This window comes from Numenius arquata, chromosome 12 (assembly GCF_964106895.1).
Source record: "Numenius arquata chromosome 12, bNumArq3.hap1.1, whole genome shotgun sequence".
Classification (NCBI taxonomy): Eukaryota; Metazoa; Chordata; class Aves; order Charadriiformes; family Scolopacidae; genus Numenius; species Numenius arquata.
This window is the reverse complement of record NC_133587.1, coordinates 23,622,419-23,642,719: the sequence shown is the minus strand read 5'-3', so window position 1 is coordinate 23,642,719 and position 20,301 is coordinate 23,622,419. Positions and strand designations below refer to the sequence as shown.

Below are 20,301 nucleotides of genomic sequence, written 5' to 3'. Positions count from 1 at the left end.
ATGGCTCAGAAGCAACATCTGGCTCAAGGAACCCCTTGATTTGAGAAGCCTGGAAGGGTTATCAGGGAAAAATAATTTAAACATGTTTCTTATAATAATTCATAATAGCATTTGCTATGAGCAACCATCAGAGGTGTGATGATAATGCAGAAAGTTGTTACTCTGACAGTTCCCATAGTCCAACGCTTGCTGTCACAGACTCCATCACATGTATGAGAAATTACTTACAGTTGGAAAAGGTCATTCTCAGAATTCTAGATCATAAACTTCAATATTTACACTTGTCATTTTTTTACCTGCCACAGTGGACCAGTAAGATATGACTATTGAGGATCTTTATGTTGACAAAGGAGATAATGCAGATATTATAATGAGATTGCTGTATGCCTTTTTACAGTTTAGTTTTGCTATACCTTTTAGTTTTATAGAAATACATTCATGCTTTGTACTAAGAGGCAACAAACTTTTTTGCTTCAAACTATTCAACTATGGTTAGTCCACTTTAATTATTGCATATAAAAGTGTTTTATTATTGTATTCAATCAGACTGGCAGAGATCACTTAGAGCATTCAACTAGAACAGTCTCAATAAAAACTAATCAAAAGCTCCTGTGAGTTCGAGCATGGGATCTGGTAAACTCAGCAACAAATAAAACATAATTCTAAACATTCATGTTTACAAAAAAAAATTACAAAATCTGAACAATAAGTTAATAAAGTGTAATAGTTATCTACTGTTCAGATATAAAAATCCCAGCAACTTAATTTATATATCACTATAGCAGACATGACAAAATTGTGAATAATGCTACCCACTGTCATAAGTGATACTCCGAGATTTCCAACAGAAAACTCATATTTTAATTTTCTGTTCGTATATAGCCAAAAGTAAGAGGCAAAGCCAGCCTAATAGTAATCCAAGGTTCTGTAGGAGAAACATCAACCAGGGTCGCCGTGTCTGAATATGAGTCATTTCAGGAAGCTAAAAAAAGAATAAGACACCAGAATGAGAGCCAGATATATCCATCTCTGGAAAAAAAGTCTTATGGGAAAACAAGACCAACTTCATTATAAAAGACTTTAAAAATGCTCAGTTTCTGGATACAGCTATTAATCTGTAATATGTTCTGTACATTGTAACAACACAGCTCTTGACAGGGAAATATTTAAATTAATCAAATTCTGCTCATTTTGCTTCTTTTACTAGCACCGATGAGGATTATAAATGAGATTCCAGAATTTGTTAACTTCTCGGTAGTTTTTAGTAATTTTATACAGCTGTCTGTAAGGAAATGCTTAGTTAGTAAAATCAGTGATTCCTTTTTGTGCGAATAAACTAGTTTGAGGTTTTTTGTTTCAGTACTATATATGTATAAATAGGGTCAATTTTGCTCTTACTGAAATAACTGGCAACACTCCTATTTACTTGGGCTTTAGTAAACATACAAGTAGAAAACAGGATTTTTAAAATATGCTTGAAAAAATTATGCCTAATATTTTCCTCTGTGAGTTTTAAATCAAGTAAAGGAGCAGCAGCTGTTTATAATCATATTAAAAGCTACTTACTTTAACCTTCCACCCTACATGGTCTTTTTTATCAAAGTTTTAAATAAAAGGTATGCCTCAACAGACCCTGTGAAAATGATGCCTCAGGCTCAGAATCTCTTAGTATTTATGCTTTATGTATTACAGACAGCAGGGGAGACAGTAATGCCCACTGATACTTTCACATCAACTTTGAAAATAACGATAGAGCAATGGCCTGGTACTGACCTTTGATTTTGGTTGGGCTTTTTTGTCTATTTGTTGTGAACTTCAAAACTCTCCCATCACGTTTCCTTCCTGCTCCACTGCCAGCCTGCACTTGAACAAAGCTACTTACTTCGTCTGCTCTTTAGAGCCTCCTCGCAGGAGCTGTAACAGTGTCAGCCACTGGGAGACAGTGGAGTGGTGCTGACCAAGGAGGCTACCAGGGTATGTTTACATCTATTTGCTATGCCTATCCATCCCTCTGTCAGAGGGGGGGTCTCTGGGTCTGCTTCTCCTGCACTCTTCTTTCTCTGGAAGTTGGCATGGGCCCAAAAGAAAACTGTAGTGAAAAATCTGACTCTGAAGTTTTGCATAAAAATAACAGGCAAACCCAAAGGCCCTGGACCTTCATAACAACTAGGCAGTGGTTTAAATTATGGTACAGATTTGTGTCTTAGAAACTCATGTAGTGATATTTAATTTGTATTTAAGGATCATCAGAAACATTTAGTCTAAAGCCAATGTAAACACCTCCAAGTTCTGATGTAAATCGAAATCTGAACTGACAGCTTTTAAGTGTTCAGAGCATGTGGCTTTTGTTTTGTACATAAGTAAAAACTGTTAATTAAGGCCTAGGCCTAAATCCAGGGTTCCACTCTAGACCTTTGGTCTTTCTACCTAATCTTTATAATCAGTCTATTTTGTCCTCTTCCCCAGTGCAGGAGTGAGCAAGTTCTCTAAACAGGAGGCTTTTTCCCCTTCCACTGCAAAAGCTAGTATTTTCTCTTATTGCTATTAGTGCCAATTTATGAGTTACAGACATGCACAGTACGTTCCTAAGGAAGTTTTAAAAAGGAATTCTCAGCAGTTAGTACCGTTCCTATGTCTGGTGCAGATCTCTGCTCCCTCCACCCAGCCTGTGTGCATGTTACCAAGCATACAGACCATTTCTGTAGCCTTACCGGTGTGACATCCTTGTTTCTCTCTTTGGAAATAAAAGCTGATTGCTGACACAGTATCAGCTATGGTTCCCCAGTGCTCTCTGAACTCCCCTATACACAAATGTGTGTGGAACAGCAGAGAAAAGCTTGTTGTTTGGGAAGTATAAGCCTATTCAACTGGCAGACGCAAAATGCTTCACAAATTAAGGGAAGACAGCGCCACAGCCAAGCTGTTGGATGCCATCACACTCACTAATGCTTGAAGTCCCTTTGAGGCAAAAGAGTTACTGTTAATCAAGGGACTGATCTATTCCCACTTCAGCTCATGTTTTCATCATAAGCACATAAGAGATACAAAGAATTAGGAAGCAAGATGCTGAAAGAAGGCATGAGGGGCTCTCAACAATGTGCTGGCTAAATAAGAGTTCCGCTAAGCTGGGTCATATATGGCATGACTGCTGCACTGCAACAGCCCAGTAAGTCACTTTAAATGTACTCCGTTATCTCCAAAATTGGAAAGATTTTTAAGGTTAGTTGGAGGAGATGTCAGTTAGTTACCTCAGGGAGTGGTTGCCTCGCTCCTATTTCTTGATATCCTTATTGCCTTTCTTGCTTCTGTCTCCCTCCTTTCAAATTAGACAGTAAGTCTTTCTAGTCGGGAACCATATAAACCAACATGATCTGTGTAATCACTCAGAAATGATGTCCCAGTCCTTGTTTAATACAATGCATGTGATTTCATAAATAATTATCCATAATGATACTCATGGATACTCATTTAAGAGGCTGATGATACAAGATTTTCAAGTTTGTTTCCCAAGAGGAAAAGGGACATGTTTTGTCAAAGAAACAGTTCATTAGGAGTGAGCGGGTCTGTTCCATTCCGTATAATGGTGTCTCAAGTTTCAATTCGGGTTAAAGGTATGTTAAAGAAAAGGTATGTTATTAACGAAAGGATCTTTGGAAACAGTATGAAGCTATGATTATACTTTGACCTCTAAACAGATATCAAGTACAAAATATCTCACTATATTGCTCATAAAATGCAACTTTTCAGGGGATTTAATTTTGGTTAAACAAGTAAACCCACAAGACTACAGGTTTTTACTTGCACTCAAATCTTGAATCAACAAAAAATTTATGTTGCAATATTATATCTGTGCATACACATTTGCAAGACAAAATACTCCTCCCTTCCACCTTCCCCAGTTACCGGGAAGATGAAGTTTTGCAGAATTCCTCAGTGAAAAATTATGAAAGATATAAATTATTTTATCTTTTGTTCTTTTCCTCAGATTTTTAAAATTATTAGCCTACCTTGCTTGTTAATGGAGCTAGAATGCCATTTTTAGAAATGAAAAACCTTTAATTAACCACAGAAGTAGTTTTGTACAACCTTGACTGTGGCGGCAGTCTCACCGTGCTGTCCAGCCAACAACCCTCCACCTCATACTCCTCAATGTTCCTTGATGCGGAAACCAGTGAGGCTGTTCGGTCTTATTTAACTGCTGATCTCTTATTTATCTGCTGCTCTGACAAGCACATGAATATGTGACAGCCCATAAAACAAATAGTGAAAATTGTAGTTTTCTACACCATTAAGTATTTGTACCTAATTGGCAGGAACACTGTTTGTAGATGAGAACACAGCAGAGAATAAAAGTTCTTTCTGTGCAGAAAACCAAAAACTGCATAAAGCATGGCTGGCTTTCTTTTGAGATGTACTGCACAAACATATGAAACTTTTCAGATCTACAGATTCCTGCAGTGCTACAGGAGTATTTTTTAAATAAAATAATCCCTGTGATATTCAACACTTGCACTTCTGACAGATACAGGTGAGCAACCCAATGGCAATTCTTTTGAAAAAATGCAGAGAAAGGCTCTGACTGGAATCGCTATTGATAAAAGGGAGGTGAGAGAAATAAGATTCTCCCCTCTCTCTTCCTTCTTTCTCCTCTTGACATCAAGATTATGGTGAAAAGCTGAGAACAAGGGAATACATGTCCCTGTCTCTGCCTGGAACTGTGTCATTTCTCAGGATTTACAGCTGGCACATTGCTTGGAAGACTCAGGGAAAAACATGGTGGGCTTCTGGAACATCCCTGATGGATGTCGATCCTAAACTGAAACAAAAATACTTCTAAATCATCCTTAGCCACATTAAGTAAAACCATACGTATTGAGTAGGTAGGCAGCTTCACTTCCTAATTTCTCTGTGTCAGAACAAGATGCAACTTAGTACACAGTGTTCTTGTCTCTTATTTACCACTTCAGTCAGGGCTGTTGACACATCCACAATCCTTAGGGTGTTCCCTCCTAAACTCTTAGGAGCACTTTATGTTCATTTTACTTTTGTTACAGTAGCAAAAATAAATGGACTAAAATACAACCAAGATCTAAGGTCAATTATTACAACTAGATTGTCAAACAGGTTACAATACATATCGGGTTTCAAGTATTATACTTGAACCTGGTAAATGATATCTCAGGCACAAGGTGGGGGGTGGTAGTGAACCCAACAGAGAGACAGCCAGCCTTGGGAAAAACACAGTAATAATTTATGAAGGGACAGACCTCTTTTTTTTTTTTCCTACCTCTTGATCTAATCACTCAAAATATTCTATCATTGTTCACACGCTTGCAAGCAATTTTACATTAATACACATTGGTTAAAGAGCCATGTGATACTTAAAATTAGCTGGCAAGGTAATTAAATTCTGCATTGTTACAAGTGTAAAAATTAGCCAGCTCTTCAATAAATGATGTGGCCTGAGGGATTCTTGCACAGTTCTTAGACCTTCCTTCTAGTGTGTATCTTCACACTTTATTTTTCTGTACTCAGATAATTGCTATTGAACTGGGAGTATGAAAAACGTTGGGCAAATATGAAAAGGTTGAGGCAATCTGATGGCTTTTGAATTGCTTAGGAGCTCATCTAAACCCCTCTGAGAAAGAAAGCCTGCCCAGGAAGAACACAGGATAAGCATCTTGCATTTTAGTTCAGAAACAGCAAATACATGTTGAAATCACGTGTGAAAAATAGATAAAGAAACAGGGAGTAAAAAGAAAAAAAGTAACCAACTTCTTCAAGATTTTAAAATACCTGGCAGGTTCAAATGTTTGTTTATGTCATAGTAAGTAACTTTCAATCCTAGAAATGCATTGTTTACCTTTCCCCCTCTAAAAGTCCTCTATGCCTTTCTTGTATGTTACCTCTTAATAGCCTTTATTTCACCCTTTTATAAGTAATTACACCTATCATAGCAGTGACACCTAACAAAATCATACTATTGTTCTAAGCACCCTACACACACAGTGTAGATGACATGCTTTTTCTCTCCAAGTTAATCCATCTGCATTCATCTGATACTCATCTGTGATGTGGCTATGTTAAAAGGAAAATATAACAATACACTGAAGTTCTCACCATTTCTGCTAAAGACAAGTACAAGAACATTCCAGCTGTAACAGTAAAAATCCAGTTTTGAATGCAAGGATCAGTTGATACAGAAAGGCCAATATAAAGTCCTAAGAATGCTGTTAGTGCACTTATAAAATTCATCAAAATTGCAGTCTTCATGGGGAGCCCTGTACTTAGCAGCACAGCAAAATCTCCTGCATAGGGAAAAAGACAGAAAATTTATGATTCAGCTGATAAATGTATTTGTAAGACTTTTGGCAATAAAACATGAATGAAAATAATAAGATATACACAAAGATAGTGAATGATGGAGGCTGCCCTTGGATTTCTGTAGAATTAGTTATAAACTCATCCTGTGAGAAAAAACATAACCAAAAAACCCATATTGACTTGTATTTGTTTAGCTGTTCCTAAAGATAGCGTACAGTATACAGGAGTGGCTTTCTGTTAGTTCTCGATGTTCTGTGACATTTCCAACTTGGATACACGCAAAAGTGAAGTCACATGCTTTCCCAGAGTTTCTAAATCTTCCTTGATTGGGAACTTGCCAGTTCAAATCATGTGAGGATATTTGCAGCATGGTCTTTGAGTGTTTCACAGGTGCTGTAAGTCAGGAAAACCTATGCCAGTCTGATTCTGGTTTAATTCCACGGATTTCAGACCTAGTTGATTTTGGTAAATTGTGCATCAGAATTGCATCGTAGATTTTTCTTCTAAAATAAAGTATTTCATAACAGGTCCATAGTAAGAATATTTTGAAAATTCTTCTCTATGAGTGTAGAAATGCCCCTTTGAGACTGGGGCACTACTGCCCCAGAATTAAGAAGGTCTGTCATTGGAGTTAGCTGTTCAGGATTTCGGTAATTTCTTTGCTATGCAAACAAGAGTTACCGGTTCTACAGCAATTCCCCGTCCCACCTTGTTGTTTGGGGAAGTTTTCTACAGAGACAGCACATGAAATCTCCAGTCATTTAAGAAAAGAAGTGAGAATCCGCAGTTCTTGTCTCAAATTTGCCAGCACATATATGTTACGAAATGTCAGAAACAAATTCATCCACACTGAAAGATTTATCACAAGGAGATAATTGAGGACAATGTTCAATTGAACTATCTTCCTGTGCTGCCTGCTAGTAAAACGGGTCATATATCTTCTTTTATTGTCTTGTTATTCTTGATAAGCAGCACGAAGGTAGCATGAGGAATACATTGTTAAACGGCTCTACTGCATATTAAAACTCTGGGATAGCCCATTGTGTCAGGCCCACATGGCTCTTGCTCAGTTTACTATTTCTCGTGTCTGTACACGTGAGAATAAAGGGCCACTCTGACCTGACGACATTTGCATTTGGAGAAGGTGAGATGGGACAGGATCCAATAATGAGGGCAGGAGCCTCACCTCCTTTTTGTCAAGGGGAAAGAGAAGAATACAGCTTCTTTATATATCCATCGCACAGATTAATGTTATCGTTCCTGATGCTATAAGCAAAAAGAATTCCCACTAACATCATACAGGAAATAATTCTCTGGAAAACCTGGAACCACAAAGCCAATCAAGAAAAATACACATATATATTTCTTACCCATTTCATGAGGAATTTCATGGCATAAAATAGCAATAGTCGTTGTCACACCTGTTTCTGTTGAGGACGAGAATGCTGCTCCTATTACCAAGCCGTCAGCAAAATTGTGAAGACTGTCACCGACCAGAACCATTATTGCTAACAAGCTGATTTTCTTACCTAGGAAAAAACAAACAAATAAGAAAAAAGCCCAGAAATTTTAACACAATCAGATCCTGTAATTTGGTGGGTTTTTTTGGTGACTTCACATATAACATTATGAAAAATGATAATAATCAGAGGACAATAGCGTCAATCTGTTTTTAGCTTGTTATTACACTTCCTTCAATACACTTGAAACAAAAAAGTAGGTTGTAGAATAATTCAGAGATGCAAATAGCAGAAAGTAGCTTCCTTATTTTCACTTGGTCAACTATTAGACAAAAAATTAGAATTAGGTTTGAGTCCAGTTTCATGGTAGATCCTAATGGCTTCCATTAATCTTTCTTTGGCTGCTGAAATTCGCACAAGTTTTCCTGGATGTTGGAGTCAGAGTATCACTATTAGTACAGCGCTACAGCATGCTCATTTTCAACTTCTGTTCCAATCAATTAATGGCCGGTTATGCTCACAGTACTCCTGTCTGCAGCATCACTCATGGGTGCAGATAGCTATTTTTCTTTCCCATATTGTTCAGTGAGCTTGCTTTAGTGTGGAACAGTACATAGGACATTCATGGTCAGGCATCTGACAGGAGAGGAAAGGTATTACTAGTGATAAAAGTACTAAATCAACCTAGGGAATTAGGGAGAGTCTCTCCATCCAGCCTGTAACCCAGCCGGCCACGTAGCATGCTGAACAGATTCATGGGGAGGAATTTTATCTCAAGTAGCAATGAGGCTCCATACATAAGCTCCATGTCTAGGCCTAGCAACATATAATCGGCTCCTCTATCCTGTACTTTATTCCATCCATCATATCCACGATCTCACAAGCAGGACTTCCTAATGCCTCTCAGGAAACGCACCCAGCTTCCCTCTACACAGTATGGACAGAACACTTTGCAAAGGGTTGTTTTATGCCTGAAGAAGCAGGGTCGTGATTTGGGACCTAAACATCATGTATTTTCTTGACTTTTGTCGGCCCCACACAGACATAATACGACAGTCTAAGGAGCTAACATGGAGCTGCACAGAACTGTCTGAATATAGTTATTACAAGGTTTCACTTCAGTAATGTTTCTTCAGAGATGACCATTTTATAGTCATGGGGGAGATGTTTTTCTTACAGAAACTGGCTAGAACTGAAGTTTTCAGACTATTATAAAAAACACACACAGCACATAAAAGCCTAACAACTGCATTCAGAAAATCCTCCCTAGTTGCCTGGGAGCTCCGTGGGTTCAGAAAAATTGGCAGGCTTGTTGGATTTTCCTGCCAACTTACAGAGCCAGACATGGATGTCCCCAGTTTGCACAGTTCTTTCTAAACAGTATGGGCAGTTTATAATCAATAGGGCAGAGCATGAGTTAGATTGCTGCACTACATTAAGTTTGCGATTTGTAATAAGCACTGGTGAGGACAAAATCATAGCCTGCCCTGAGATATTACTACTCTGTTTTATTCCAGTATCTGATTGTTGAAGAAGATGTACCATAATGATGGGAACTCACTCCAGCATTTTGTCTATAGTATAACATAGGGATCATGTTAACATTATGGAGCAATGGCAAATATAAGCTTTGTCAACTTACTTGACAAAGTTAAGAAGATGCATATATAAACAAATCTGAATGTTTATCTTACTTTCAGCTTATTTTAAAGCAACTTTTTTACTAGCAATCATCTTACTGCATTGCTGTAACAGTAACTATTAACTTATTATCCTAACTATTTCTACAAAGCTTTTTCTTCTTAAACAATCCTACATTTATTTTTGATAGTTTTCTCTGCTTAAATAGGGGATTGGAACTCATAACAAATTCTATTCCATATTTTTCACAAACCTAATGGGTGGGGGACTTCCACCATAGATGATATTTTTTAAGATTTGAATAAGAGCTTAAAGCAAACATTTATCCATACATAGATCTTTTTTTCCCATGCTTTCATTACTCATACAGCAAAAATATTTATAGTTAATGTAACATCTCACTGAGTATACCAAATACAAAATGCTACTGTTCGATCTTTTCATATATTGATAGAACAAGTGTGGATAACTGAGAAGAAGAGGGCCTGTGAGAAACCACAGATCTTCTTCTTCCAGTAGTTTCTTGCTTTTTGAGTTACTCACTGGCTATCTAAGGTGACTGACTTCTCTCACAGTCCTACTTGACATGTGTTTACAGTGAAGTGTGGCATTTCTGGAGATGTCAGGCTTCTGTCTTAGAGCTGCAGATTCCTTCCCATTTTGGGAAAAAACACCTAAAAGTTTATCTCAGTAGCAAGGTACCCAGGTGTGTTTATGCATTTAGCTATTCATAAGAACTGTAACAACATAAACTTTTGTAAATATGCATTCTCTAAAAAAACCTAAACAAAAACATCCTCCTTTCCCTACTATAGTTTCACTTACTGATTTCTAATATAAAGGTAGAACTGAACTATGAGGAAAAAAATGGAACCAAACAAAAATTTTACTGAGAAACTAGACCAAATTTAGTTAGAGACCAAATTTAGTTATTTGGAACAAATAACATTGAGATCACTAGAAATTTGTGCTTAGCAGGTAGTGATGATTGAACAGAATGGAAACATCTAGAGATGGCCTAATAGTCATACTGAAACTGGCACTGGATTATGTACTGCTGGATAGGTGAGACTGAAGAAATGGAAATCTAGATTTCAAACGCCTCAGAAAAGGAAATGAAGTCCACAAGAACAGAGAAGAATATTAGAAACCTAGAAGAAGATAATGACGTTGTTAAATAAATGAAACTGTAAACCTGAGATCACAAAATAAAGGGAGTTGATTATAGTAAATAAACTGATTTAAATTAAAATGCTATTCTCTTACCTGAATGACTATGCTCTATTTCCCCCCTTCTTTTTTCTGAGTAAGCAGCAACAAAACAGAGAAGATAAGAACTACTTTGAAGCTCTCTGAAGAAAACAGATTATCCTAAAACTGAGAGCCATCATGAGGCCATAATTCCATACATGTAATAAATCATTACCGGTTTAAGGAGACTATTGCTTTACCGTGTAAGAGAAGAAGGAAGCAGGATTATATTCGTACAGTGAGCCAAAAAACCAATTGTGTCACTACCTTCAGAAATAAAAGCCTGAGCAAAGTTTACAATTATAAAATTCTGTATTGTATTAAATTTTCAATGTTTCCCTTTAAGCAAAGGCTTTAGAAAAATGGTTTGAAACAGTGAGTAAACAAACACTAAAGCGTGAACAGTATAAGATTAATGAACTTCACAATTACAGGGTTGGCAGGTGAAAAGGTCTTCAAGAAGATATTTAATTATGTAGCCAAGCATCATCAGATGTGGTGAGGTAGCATATAGCAAACACACAACTAAGCCAGCTTTACACTTTTAATTCCATTTTAGGTCTTAAGGCTTTTCCTGTTGCTTGTCTAGTCTTTTTGTTGATACTAACTTTTTTTGCTGATCGCCTTACTCTCTGGAGGAACTTCAGCAGACTCAGAATCTTCTGGGCTTCTCTAATTAAAAGCAAAGATAATGCATCAGTGTTAAGGGGTTCTTCCAGCTGCTGATATAAATACAGGAAAATATCAAATAAGTTCAAGGTTTTTTTAATTAAAGACAGTTGCTGTTATTTGCATAGATGTCATTAGAATCATTTATTGAGTACTGGCAGTGTGATTGGTACTGCAGAAACACATAAAAAAAGAAATCTTCCTTGCCCAGAAAAGGCTACAGTCTAATTCACGTAGGAAGACAGACATTCATAAGCGCCTTTGTAACCCAAGAAAATCATGTTTCTGCTTGAATACACAAAAATCTAACCAAATGCAGAGCTAAAAAGGACACCATCATTCAAATTGTATATTCGCATTTTGTCATGAAGGGATGACTGTAGTTTCCTGCTGGATAAGGAAATCTATAGGATTTCCAAGGAAAAATGGCTAGACAACAGAGTCTTTTTGGAGTTCATGTTCTTCACAGTTACTCTGTGAAAACACAAGACTAAAAAGGATGATCATAGGTAGGTTTCACACCCTTTCAAAATGTAGTTGTTTTTTCTTCAGGGTGGTACAGCCTCCGGTGCCTCTCCTCTTGGCCCTTAGTTAGGCTTTGTCCCAGCATCAGGCATCACTGGCTGGGTATAGCAGCACATGAGTACACTCCACTGCAGTGAGTGAAATATACCCTTATTTCAAGCAAAGAAAGAGACAGTATCTTTGTCCTTATCCTAGAGAATTAATTTGATGCATCGGCTCTAATATTTAATTAACAGAAACTGTAACTGTGGGGAGAGAAGGGAGAACATGAGGAACCTGTCTCTGCCCCTACCTCCCTGGGGCTTTTCTTTCTGACTAGAGAAATTATTAGAAATTTGTGTGAGTGAGATAAGCCAAAAAACTTTTTTGTTTGAAACTAGAAAAACGGAATTTATAATAATGATTTTTTTCTGGCCAGAAAAGCCTATTAAAGCTATTTTAGCAGCCAGTGAAGAGTCAGCGGCAGCATGAAAGAGTGCTTTGTTAGGGTCAGCAGCCACCACTCCTATAAAAAACTATAGCAGAGGTGTGTACTGGCTGCAAAACAGGATATATTTTTTGGCTGGTATTAGCTTGGTTGTGATGTGGGATATGTGCTGTAGAGGCACGAGGAGGGAAGGGAAAGGATTTGGTTTTTAAATTCTACATTTTAAAGGAAAAAGAAAAGTTTTTAATTCCCATGATTGCAGCCAGTCATACGAATTCCAGTAATTGTTCCACTTCTCTTATAATATTTATTCACATGCCACATCTTTGAACTCTGAGTCAAAACTGCAAGACTAATCACTGACCTGAAGGATTTATAAGCTTTTCTTAGTCAACCAGTGTTTGTCTTACTATTACTCACATGACTCTGAAAAATTGGCCGCGCCTGTACAAACTAGCTCAGCCAGGCTAGTTCATGTGATCTATACATAACTTTAGGGGAATCTTGCATCTGAGAGGAAAGAAGAGCTCATTCATTATCATAAACAGGAAATGATGACGTGGCTCACAAATTAGTAAACATTCTTTACTTGTCTGTTCACTGCATTCCATTGAGAGTTTCCCAACTGTGTTTGAGAGATTAGCAGTGGTTCGTAAGGCTCTTGCCCATCACAACTGCTTTAGTAAAATGGAGTTCACATTATAGAAGTTCTCTGGAGATTCTGATTTAAATCAGGAAACTATGCATCTAGATACTACATATAAACTAAAGAGATTTGTTGGAAAAAGAGAAAACAGGTTAAAAGGTATGAGTTAATTTAATTAGCAAAGACGTGTCTGTCTGGACACTCTCCACAGACCAACAGAAAATTATGTCACTTCTTATGGGTAAGCACCATTCCTCGATACCCACTTGTTTACTTTACTGTTGGAATCTGCAGAAAAATGCCCAAGAACTGCCCAAGATTTTTATCTGGTCACTAATTATGCACTTAACTCTCACTGCAGAAAATCCTGAAGTTTTTCCCATGGGAAAACATGACAAATTTTTAAAAACAAGGGAGGAGGAAAATCTTCAAGAATTTTATCAACAAAAGGTAGCACGGGTAGTGTATTGTTATATCAATGTGATACACACTTAAGAAAAGTTATTGTAAAAATCTGTTTGAAATCTCTGTAAAAGCTCATTATAAACTTCAAAATCTAGAGATTCCTGACAATTATGTCACGTAATAAAGGACAAATCAATAAAGATTGAAAATAATACTGATTTATTACACTAATTGGGTTCATTTTTTTAAGGAACAGAGAAAGAAGGATATAAAATCAGGGAGTATGTCATATTGGTAACCTACCAACTGTATGGTTGAAGTAGATTTGCCTCTGCCTGAACGGTCATTTAATTCAGATTCCACTGGAAGATCATGGGAATGTCCCCAGTGCCCATTAACTAAAGAAAGGCCCTGCTGAATGAAGATGCTTTGCAATTAGTTCTGAAACCCAATGAACACAGGTGCAGTCTTTCTCAGCCTTTAGTGAAATTTTAGCATTTATAGGAAATATTTTTTTCAAAACAAAACCTGTTGAAAAAGATTGTTGGCTAGGATCAACATTTTCTAATGCTTATTTGGTTAAAAAAAAAAAAAAACACTGAAAAATTAATCAGATAAATCAGCGTCAACAATAATGGTTTAATGAAACGTTTTGTTTTAAAACTGAAGATTAAAATTTGAGATTGAGATGGATACAACAATTAACTTTTAGAGTTCATCTAGTTCTCTGTAGAATGTCTTTAAAGATTTGTGGGATGATGATAAAGCCCTCCTCTCAAGTAAGTAACAGAAAGGACTAGTTTTTACCAAACAAACAAAATATCACCATCATCAAAATATTCTCATTCTGTTAATTTCACATAATAGTCTTATGGTTGACTCAAAGGTAGTGGGAATAGGGACTCATTGTTTCATTTCTAAATCAGGCCAGTCATTAAACAGTCTCTGTAAAACAGTTAAATAGACTTCTTTAGTGACAGTAAGATAGCCTCCCATGCTGAGAAACTTAATGAGCCATCACACTTTGTGTTGTGTTGTATCCTTGTGCATAATCATATTTTCAGGCACCAGCCGCAGGGAAATAAAGTAATAAAATTACTATAAGTAGGGCAGTGAGCAAGGAGATACTATTAATTTAAGATTGGGTCCTACTGACTGCAACATACATATTAGATTTTCAAATCCATTAGGAAAGGGGTCAAAAATTATTTGGAAATTTTAAGGTGTCATTCTTTAAAATATCTTGTGGGTACATCTATGTCTTCCTTCTCTTCAAACAGAGCCTAGAGTAAACAACTGTCTTTACAATTTCACATGGATAGGCGTTCCTCACTTGCTCCACTGATAGTCATGAAAGTATGCTTACAGAACACCTTCAAGTAACTGTTTCCTTCTTGAGTTATAAATATATGGAGCACATTCATGAAGCATACAAATTCCACAGAGCAAAGCAAAATAGAAGGTCAATATGGTAGGAGCACTTTGGAAAACTATTTTTAATGCTTCATTTAACTCATACAAATGATAATTATTTTCCACAATCATTTTAACATTTTGTGCACCGTAAAATCTCAAAATAAAAGAGATTTTTTAAAGGATAAATTGTCCAAAGGTTTACCTGGTCATGTGGTGTTACCAAAAGAAAGAAACACTTTTCAATCAGAAAAAAACCATGAATTCCTCCAATTATTCCCAAAAGTTTCCAAATATGTTCTTTTCCCTCATAGAAATGTTCCACCTCTTGTGCTTCATGTTTATGTAAACCAAGAGTCTAAAAAAAAAAGAGATAAATTAAAAAAACTTAAAATGACAATGTTTTGATTTTCGCTAGCTATCCATAGTTTAATTCAAATTATTCTTAACATTTTCTTTTGCCATCCCTTTCAAATTTAAATTGTGATTCGAGCTAATCAGATAAATAGTAGATTTACTAGGAGAGTAGATATTCGTAGTAGAATTATTAGGAGCCTCTGCTAAACTTCATCATCTCTTGGTGTTGAAAGGAACAGTATTTTTAGAGACAGTTTTATGAAAATGCCCTTTATATATATATATATTTAGTATATTTTGTTTGGAGTATATCAGTCTTTAAAGTCTAAAAATTTACTTGCATTATCTTCAGATGTAAACTTCATATTGAAAATAATTCATAAGGCTTTCTGCTGGTGGGTGTGGTTCTGTTTTTCCCCAGTGGCACAGCATGGTAGTCCTCCTTTGCTCTGAAAGTGAGCACTTTAAAGGCTACTGGATACTTCACTTAAAGCTGGTGAAGGGGAACACTTTTGCCCTGAAAAAGGGTTCCTTAAAGAAATGCATTTGTCTGACATTCACTGAGAATTGTCTTCCTTAAACCCCTCTCCCAGTTCTGCTTCCAGAGATGGTGTACTGAGTATGAAGAACATTTTGACCAGAATCTCAAGTGGTGTGAAGCTCTTTTCAATGATTGGTTGAAGTCTATTTATAACAGTTGTGTCATATTGGAGGAGACTCATTCAAAAATAGATGAATACACAATGGAAAATTGCTTCTGTTTTACATGCTATCCTATTCTTAAAATTTATTTTATTAGTTTAGGAATAAATCATAGCACTTATTTTATTACAGTTCTAGGCAGCAGGATTAATTAGGCTGATAGCAACTGGTTTTCTGGAACAATGTGTGGAGGGGATTGTGGATGCCTCATACAACCTTTGAACGATTTCTCTTAAAAAGCATTACCAAATCTTCCTCATGAAAGAGTTTCATACACATCTAGAAACCTGGCTTGCACAGGACCTGTGGGTTTTCTGAAAAGTATTTGTGAAAATAGGAATCATATTTTCTCTGAATTCATCATTTCTTGATTTCTGCTTCATACTACTTGGATTCTCTATTAGAACTACAAAGTGTAAATGTAATTGGAATACTGGATAGCTGGTTCCCAAATTTAATGAAAAGCTCTACTTTTAAACAGATGAGCATCAGCCAGGTTTAAATGAGAATTTTTTCTCTGTGTATGTGTATGCATGTGTGTGAACGTTTTAAAAATACAAGTGTGTATTACCTACCTGAGGAATAAGGTGCAGCAATGCATCTCCAGAAAGGGTCCCAACAGCCAAACTGACAAACAGCTGTAAAATGAGTGTATAGATTTCTTGACAGGAGTTAAATAAAATGAGGGTTGTACCCAACATAGATCCAATAGTAATAAGTAAAACAGCAACAGTGCTGTAACCATATTCTGTAGGGAAAAACAAATGAAACAAAACAAGTGCACTTTTAATCATCCAGTATTTGTGTTTGTGTTTTAATATTTGATTTGTATTTGTATTTGTTTTTGATGCTATGTTTTGCTACCTCTGTGTACAAGCACACAGAGAAGTGATTCACTGTGCCACATAGATTTTTCTACTCATGTATGATACCAATGACAGAACCAGAAGCCTAAAAAACATTCATTTTTTCAGGCTTCACAGGTAATACATCTAATGCCTCCAAATTTCAGGCCTTAAGGTGCTAAATAGACTGTGGCTGTGCAGATTAGAGATACTCAGAGCAGCACAGTGAACATCAGTCTGCACTTGTTTCCTCTCTTAACAGATTTATGCTACATCCTCACATGCCACACCTGTGAATCTTTACAGTCAAGACCATGTTATCAACCAAATCACATTCAGTAAACAAAACAAGGCCTAAAACCTCAAATTAATGTAGGCGTCTCATTTAGGTTCTAAGCATAAACTTTTTAGTCCAAATTATGCTTACAAATGTGCTGTGGACATACATTCCTTTAGTTACTACATCAGGACCACCAACCTATTTTTCCCAGGTTACTGGGATTTTTGGAAGGTTATTCTTACAGTTCTTCAGAGTTACACACTGCTCACATTCCCAACCTTTTGCATAACATGAGTCCTGATTAATCCATAAGAAAGTCTTATGATGGAGGTAAAATGCTGATGAGAAACAGACATAAAGGAACTAATGCCAAAATATTCAAAAATGTCACTTAATGTTTCACACTTTAATAGCACTGCAAGTGCTCAGCGCCTCATAAAATCAGACAGTAAATTTCACAGACTGCACATCCAAGTACAGGGGTATAGTAGATACTTAGGGAAGGTCAGGCCTTGGTGACTTAGCCAAAACAGCACAGCCTGTCAGTAAAATTGAACTGAGAATAAAATTAATGAGCCTATGCTCAGGTCACTAGGTCACGCTTAGGTCAAACCTGAAGCCATTCATCTGTCTCAAGCCAGCAGAAGTCTCCCTGTGGTCATGGAAACCTTCCTTTGCCAAAAAGCACAGGGAAAGGGCTGCAGAAAGGGCTCTTATTAATTCCACTTTGTGTCTGAATATTTCAGCTTTGCTCATCTACACAGATCTCACCCTTCTGAGATCACTAAAATGTCAGTGATTGGGCTGATGGCCTTTAACTTGAGAGACCCTCACTCAAACTGTGAATTTGCCATGAACCTTGTATATGACCTGTGAAAGTTCCTTTCTTTCTTCGTCCCTTGATTCCTCGTCTGAAAAATGGGCATATCTCTGTAGCATAGAAAAAATAAAAGCACTAAAGACTGCAAGGTGTTCAGGTAATGAGAAGAGAGAGATAAGAAAGAAGGATGCTGCCTTCTGGGGAGCTATAATGATTCCTCCTATTCTGTATGTTTCTTTCTCCTATAACTGTTCTTGGGATATCCATGATTGTCCTTCCATGCCCTTTTTTAACATGTTTTTTAATTCACGCTCATAGTTCCATTAATCTGTACACCACGGAATGATAGCTCAGCTTATTCCCACAAGCTGCTTAACTTGTGTTGCTTAAAGTACAGATAGAATTTTGAGATGGAAAGTGCCATACGGATCACTGGCCAGCAGGATTGGAAAGCTTACTAGCTCCTAATAGATCTAATCATCCAGAGCTGGCCATGTAGATATTAGGATAAAGGCATTGAAGGCATTGATTGGTAGCCTAGATGTGCTGCTCTAGATGCAGGTGATTATAGTTAGATGCCCGTTAGTTTTTGCTCATTGCTGGCTCCCAAATCCCCCATCAGAAACTAATGCCCCCTGTAATACACCAGCACACCTAGGTTTGTAACCACTTCCCAGATATTGCTGGTTTAAAGAAAAAAACAAAACCAGGAACGACATTAAGAAGTCCTTAGGTCTAATCAGATTCAGATTATTTTTTTTTGGGTGGACTAGGGATTGGTTACAGGAGAAGTTGAATCAGCGGAATGGTAGGGCAGAAATCCCTGGAAGCAGTGGCATGTGAGGGCTACGCCTGCAACTGGAAACAATCTGATTAACTCAGTTCGTGTTCCAGCTCTATCACACAAGTCCTGATGCCCATGTGACTGGTTTTCTGGTTGTTTTTCTTCCCACAATAGTATCCCCAAAGCCTCTCTGCTGTAAAATATCACAACATGAAAAACCAGCAACATTCACGCAGAACTTACCTATATCAAGCATTTGCCCCATCATGGTATAAAATGCCAGCTAACATAACCTTGAGGCTATATATAAAAGCAATACAATGGTTCTAGAATAAACCTGTTGGAAATTTCACAAAACAGGTCATTGCTGCACAGCAACACTTAGAAGGACCTGTCACTTTTCTGTATAGTACTATCATCTGCCATGTATGCTATGAAATCATAGACAGCATAAATTACAGTGTGCAGAAATCTCATCATGTTTTTGTTTACGGTTATAAATAAGCAAAATTTCCCCAGAGTTTAAGTCCCTGCACCCCTTCACCTGAATTCTTACAATTCACATAACAACAAAACTCACTTTCCAAAGTTGTTGGTGGAAGCTTTGTCTGCTTGGAGTCAGGAAGCTGACACGAACAACTTAAGAGTTGCTGAATGATGGCTGGACTGATTTGCTTGAAGTGGTCCTTAGAAATGGAGTAAGAACTATTTTTTATAAATATCTTCACAAGTTCATTGGCAGAGAAACAAACCTATGCAGAAAAGTATATACAGTTACTGGATATGTTTTGTAGACCTGCATTTATTGCCAAAGTTCAGTATGGAATCTTAGAATAACACACGGTTCTACAACCTAGAAAAAAAACTTTGTTTTCCATATACTATTTTCTGGTTAAATGAATTCAATTACTTCTAATTATTTTTTTTTATTTGCCAACTAAAACTTGATATCTCTAAATATTTTATGTGCTAGTAAAAATATTTTAATGCTAACACAAATCATATTCTTAGCCAATAATGCAATACACTGCCTGTATCAAAGCAGCAGTGAAATTTATCCTTGGGCTACATGTTTGTATCTTTAGTAAGATATGGAACTAAGTTGTTATTTTAAGGCTTTTAACAATGGCATCTCACTTTAAGGTAAGCACATTAGAAACTACGTAGTCTAGATTTACTTTAAAGATTATTTAATTGCATTATTAGAGGTACTGAAAAATTTCAACTACTTTTCGTTCTTGTTAGAAATATCTCTGTCAAAAAAAAAGAACTTTTCTTGGGAACATTGGAACATTTATCTTTTAACAAATTTTCATGAAGAATTTGCTTTTCATCTCCAGGAGGAAACTTCTAGTAAAAACATGAGCAGTTAGCATTTGAATAGTTCTAGTGGCAATTTCTGTAAGAACTTTTAAAAAGAAGTCCAGATCAAATATGCTACTTTACTTAGAGGAATAAACTTCATTTCTCAATCCCATCTAACTAGCTGTGATTCAATTAAATTTAAATATAAATATTTGTTTCTTTCATTTAAAGTAGTCTGCAGCTGAGAATCAGGCAATAATATTCCTAAATACTATTTTTTAATTACTGAAGCTTAAGTTTCTTTTGAAAGAAAACTACTATTTAAATGAAATTGTTGTAATTATTATTACTTTTAAATAACCCAATTAAAAAACAATGTCTTTCTGCCTTTGTTCATACACTAGTAAAGTAAAATACATCTTGTAGCTCACTCAGAAACGGAATGAA

At 36.5% G+C, this 20,301-nt stretch overlaps 1 protein-coding gene across 2 annotated transcripts in view; it reads right to left on the bottom strand.

The window, feature by feature from the left end:
- Nucleotides 1-853: 853 nt before the first annotated feature.
- SLC39A12 (solute carrier family 39 member 12) overlaps nucleotides 854-20,301 on the bottom strand; it is a 33,302-nt gene continuing 13,854 nt past the window's right edge. Inside the window, exons 5-12 of one of the 2 annotated variants that reach the window (XM_074157317.1) lie at nucleotides 19,130-19,301; nucleotides 16,396-16,568; nucleotides 14,967-15,119; nucleotides 13,652-13,762; nucleotides 11,285-11,348; nucleotides 7,695-7,853; nucleotides 6,121-6,308; nucleotides 854-982 (exon numbers count right to left, since the gene is read on the bottom strand). In XM_074157317.1, coding sequence (XP_074013418.1) covers nucleotides 854-982; nucleotides 6,121-6,308; nucleotides 7,695-7,853; nucleotides 11,285-11,348; nucleotides 13,652-13,762; nucleotides 14,967-15,119; nucleotides 16,396-16,568; nucleotides 19,130-19,301 — 1,149 coding nt within the window. The remainder of the gene's footprint in view (nucleotides 983-6,120; nucleotides 6,309-7,694; nucleotides 7,854-11,284; nucleotides 11,349-13,651; nucleotides 13,763-14,966; nucleotides 15,120-16,395; nucleotides 16,569-19,129; nucleotides 19,302-20,301) is intronic. The other variant, XM_074157318.1, reaches the window with a different exon arrangement.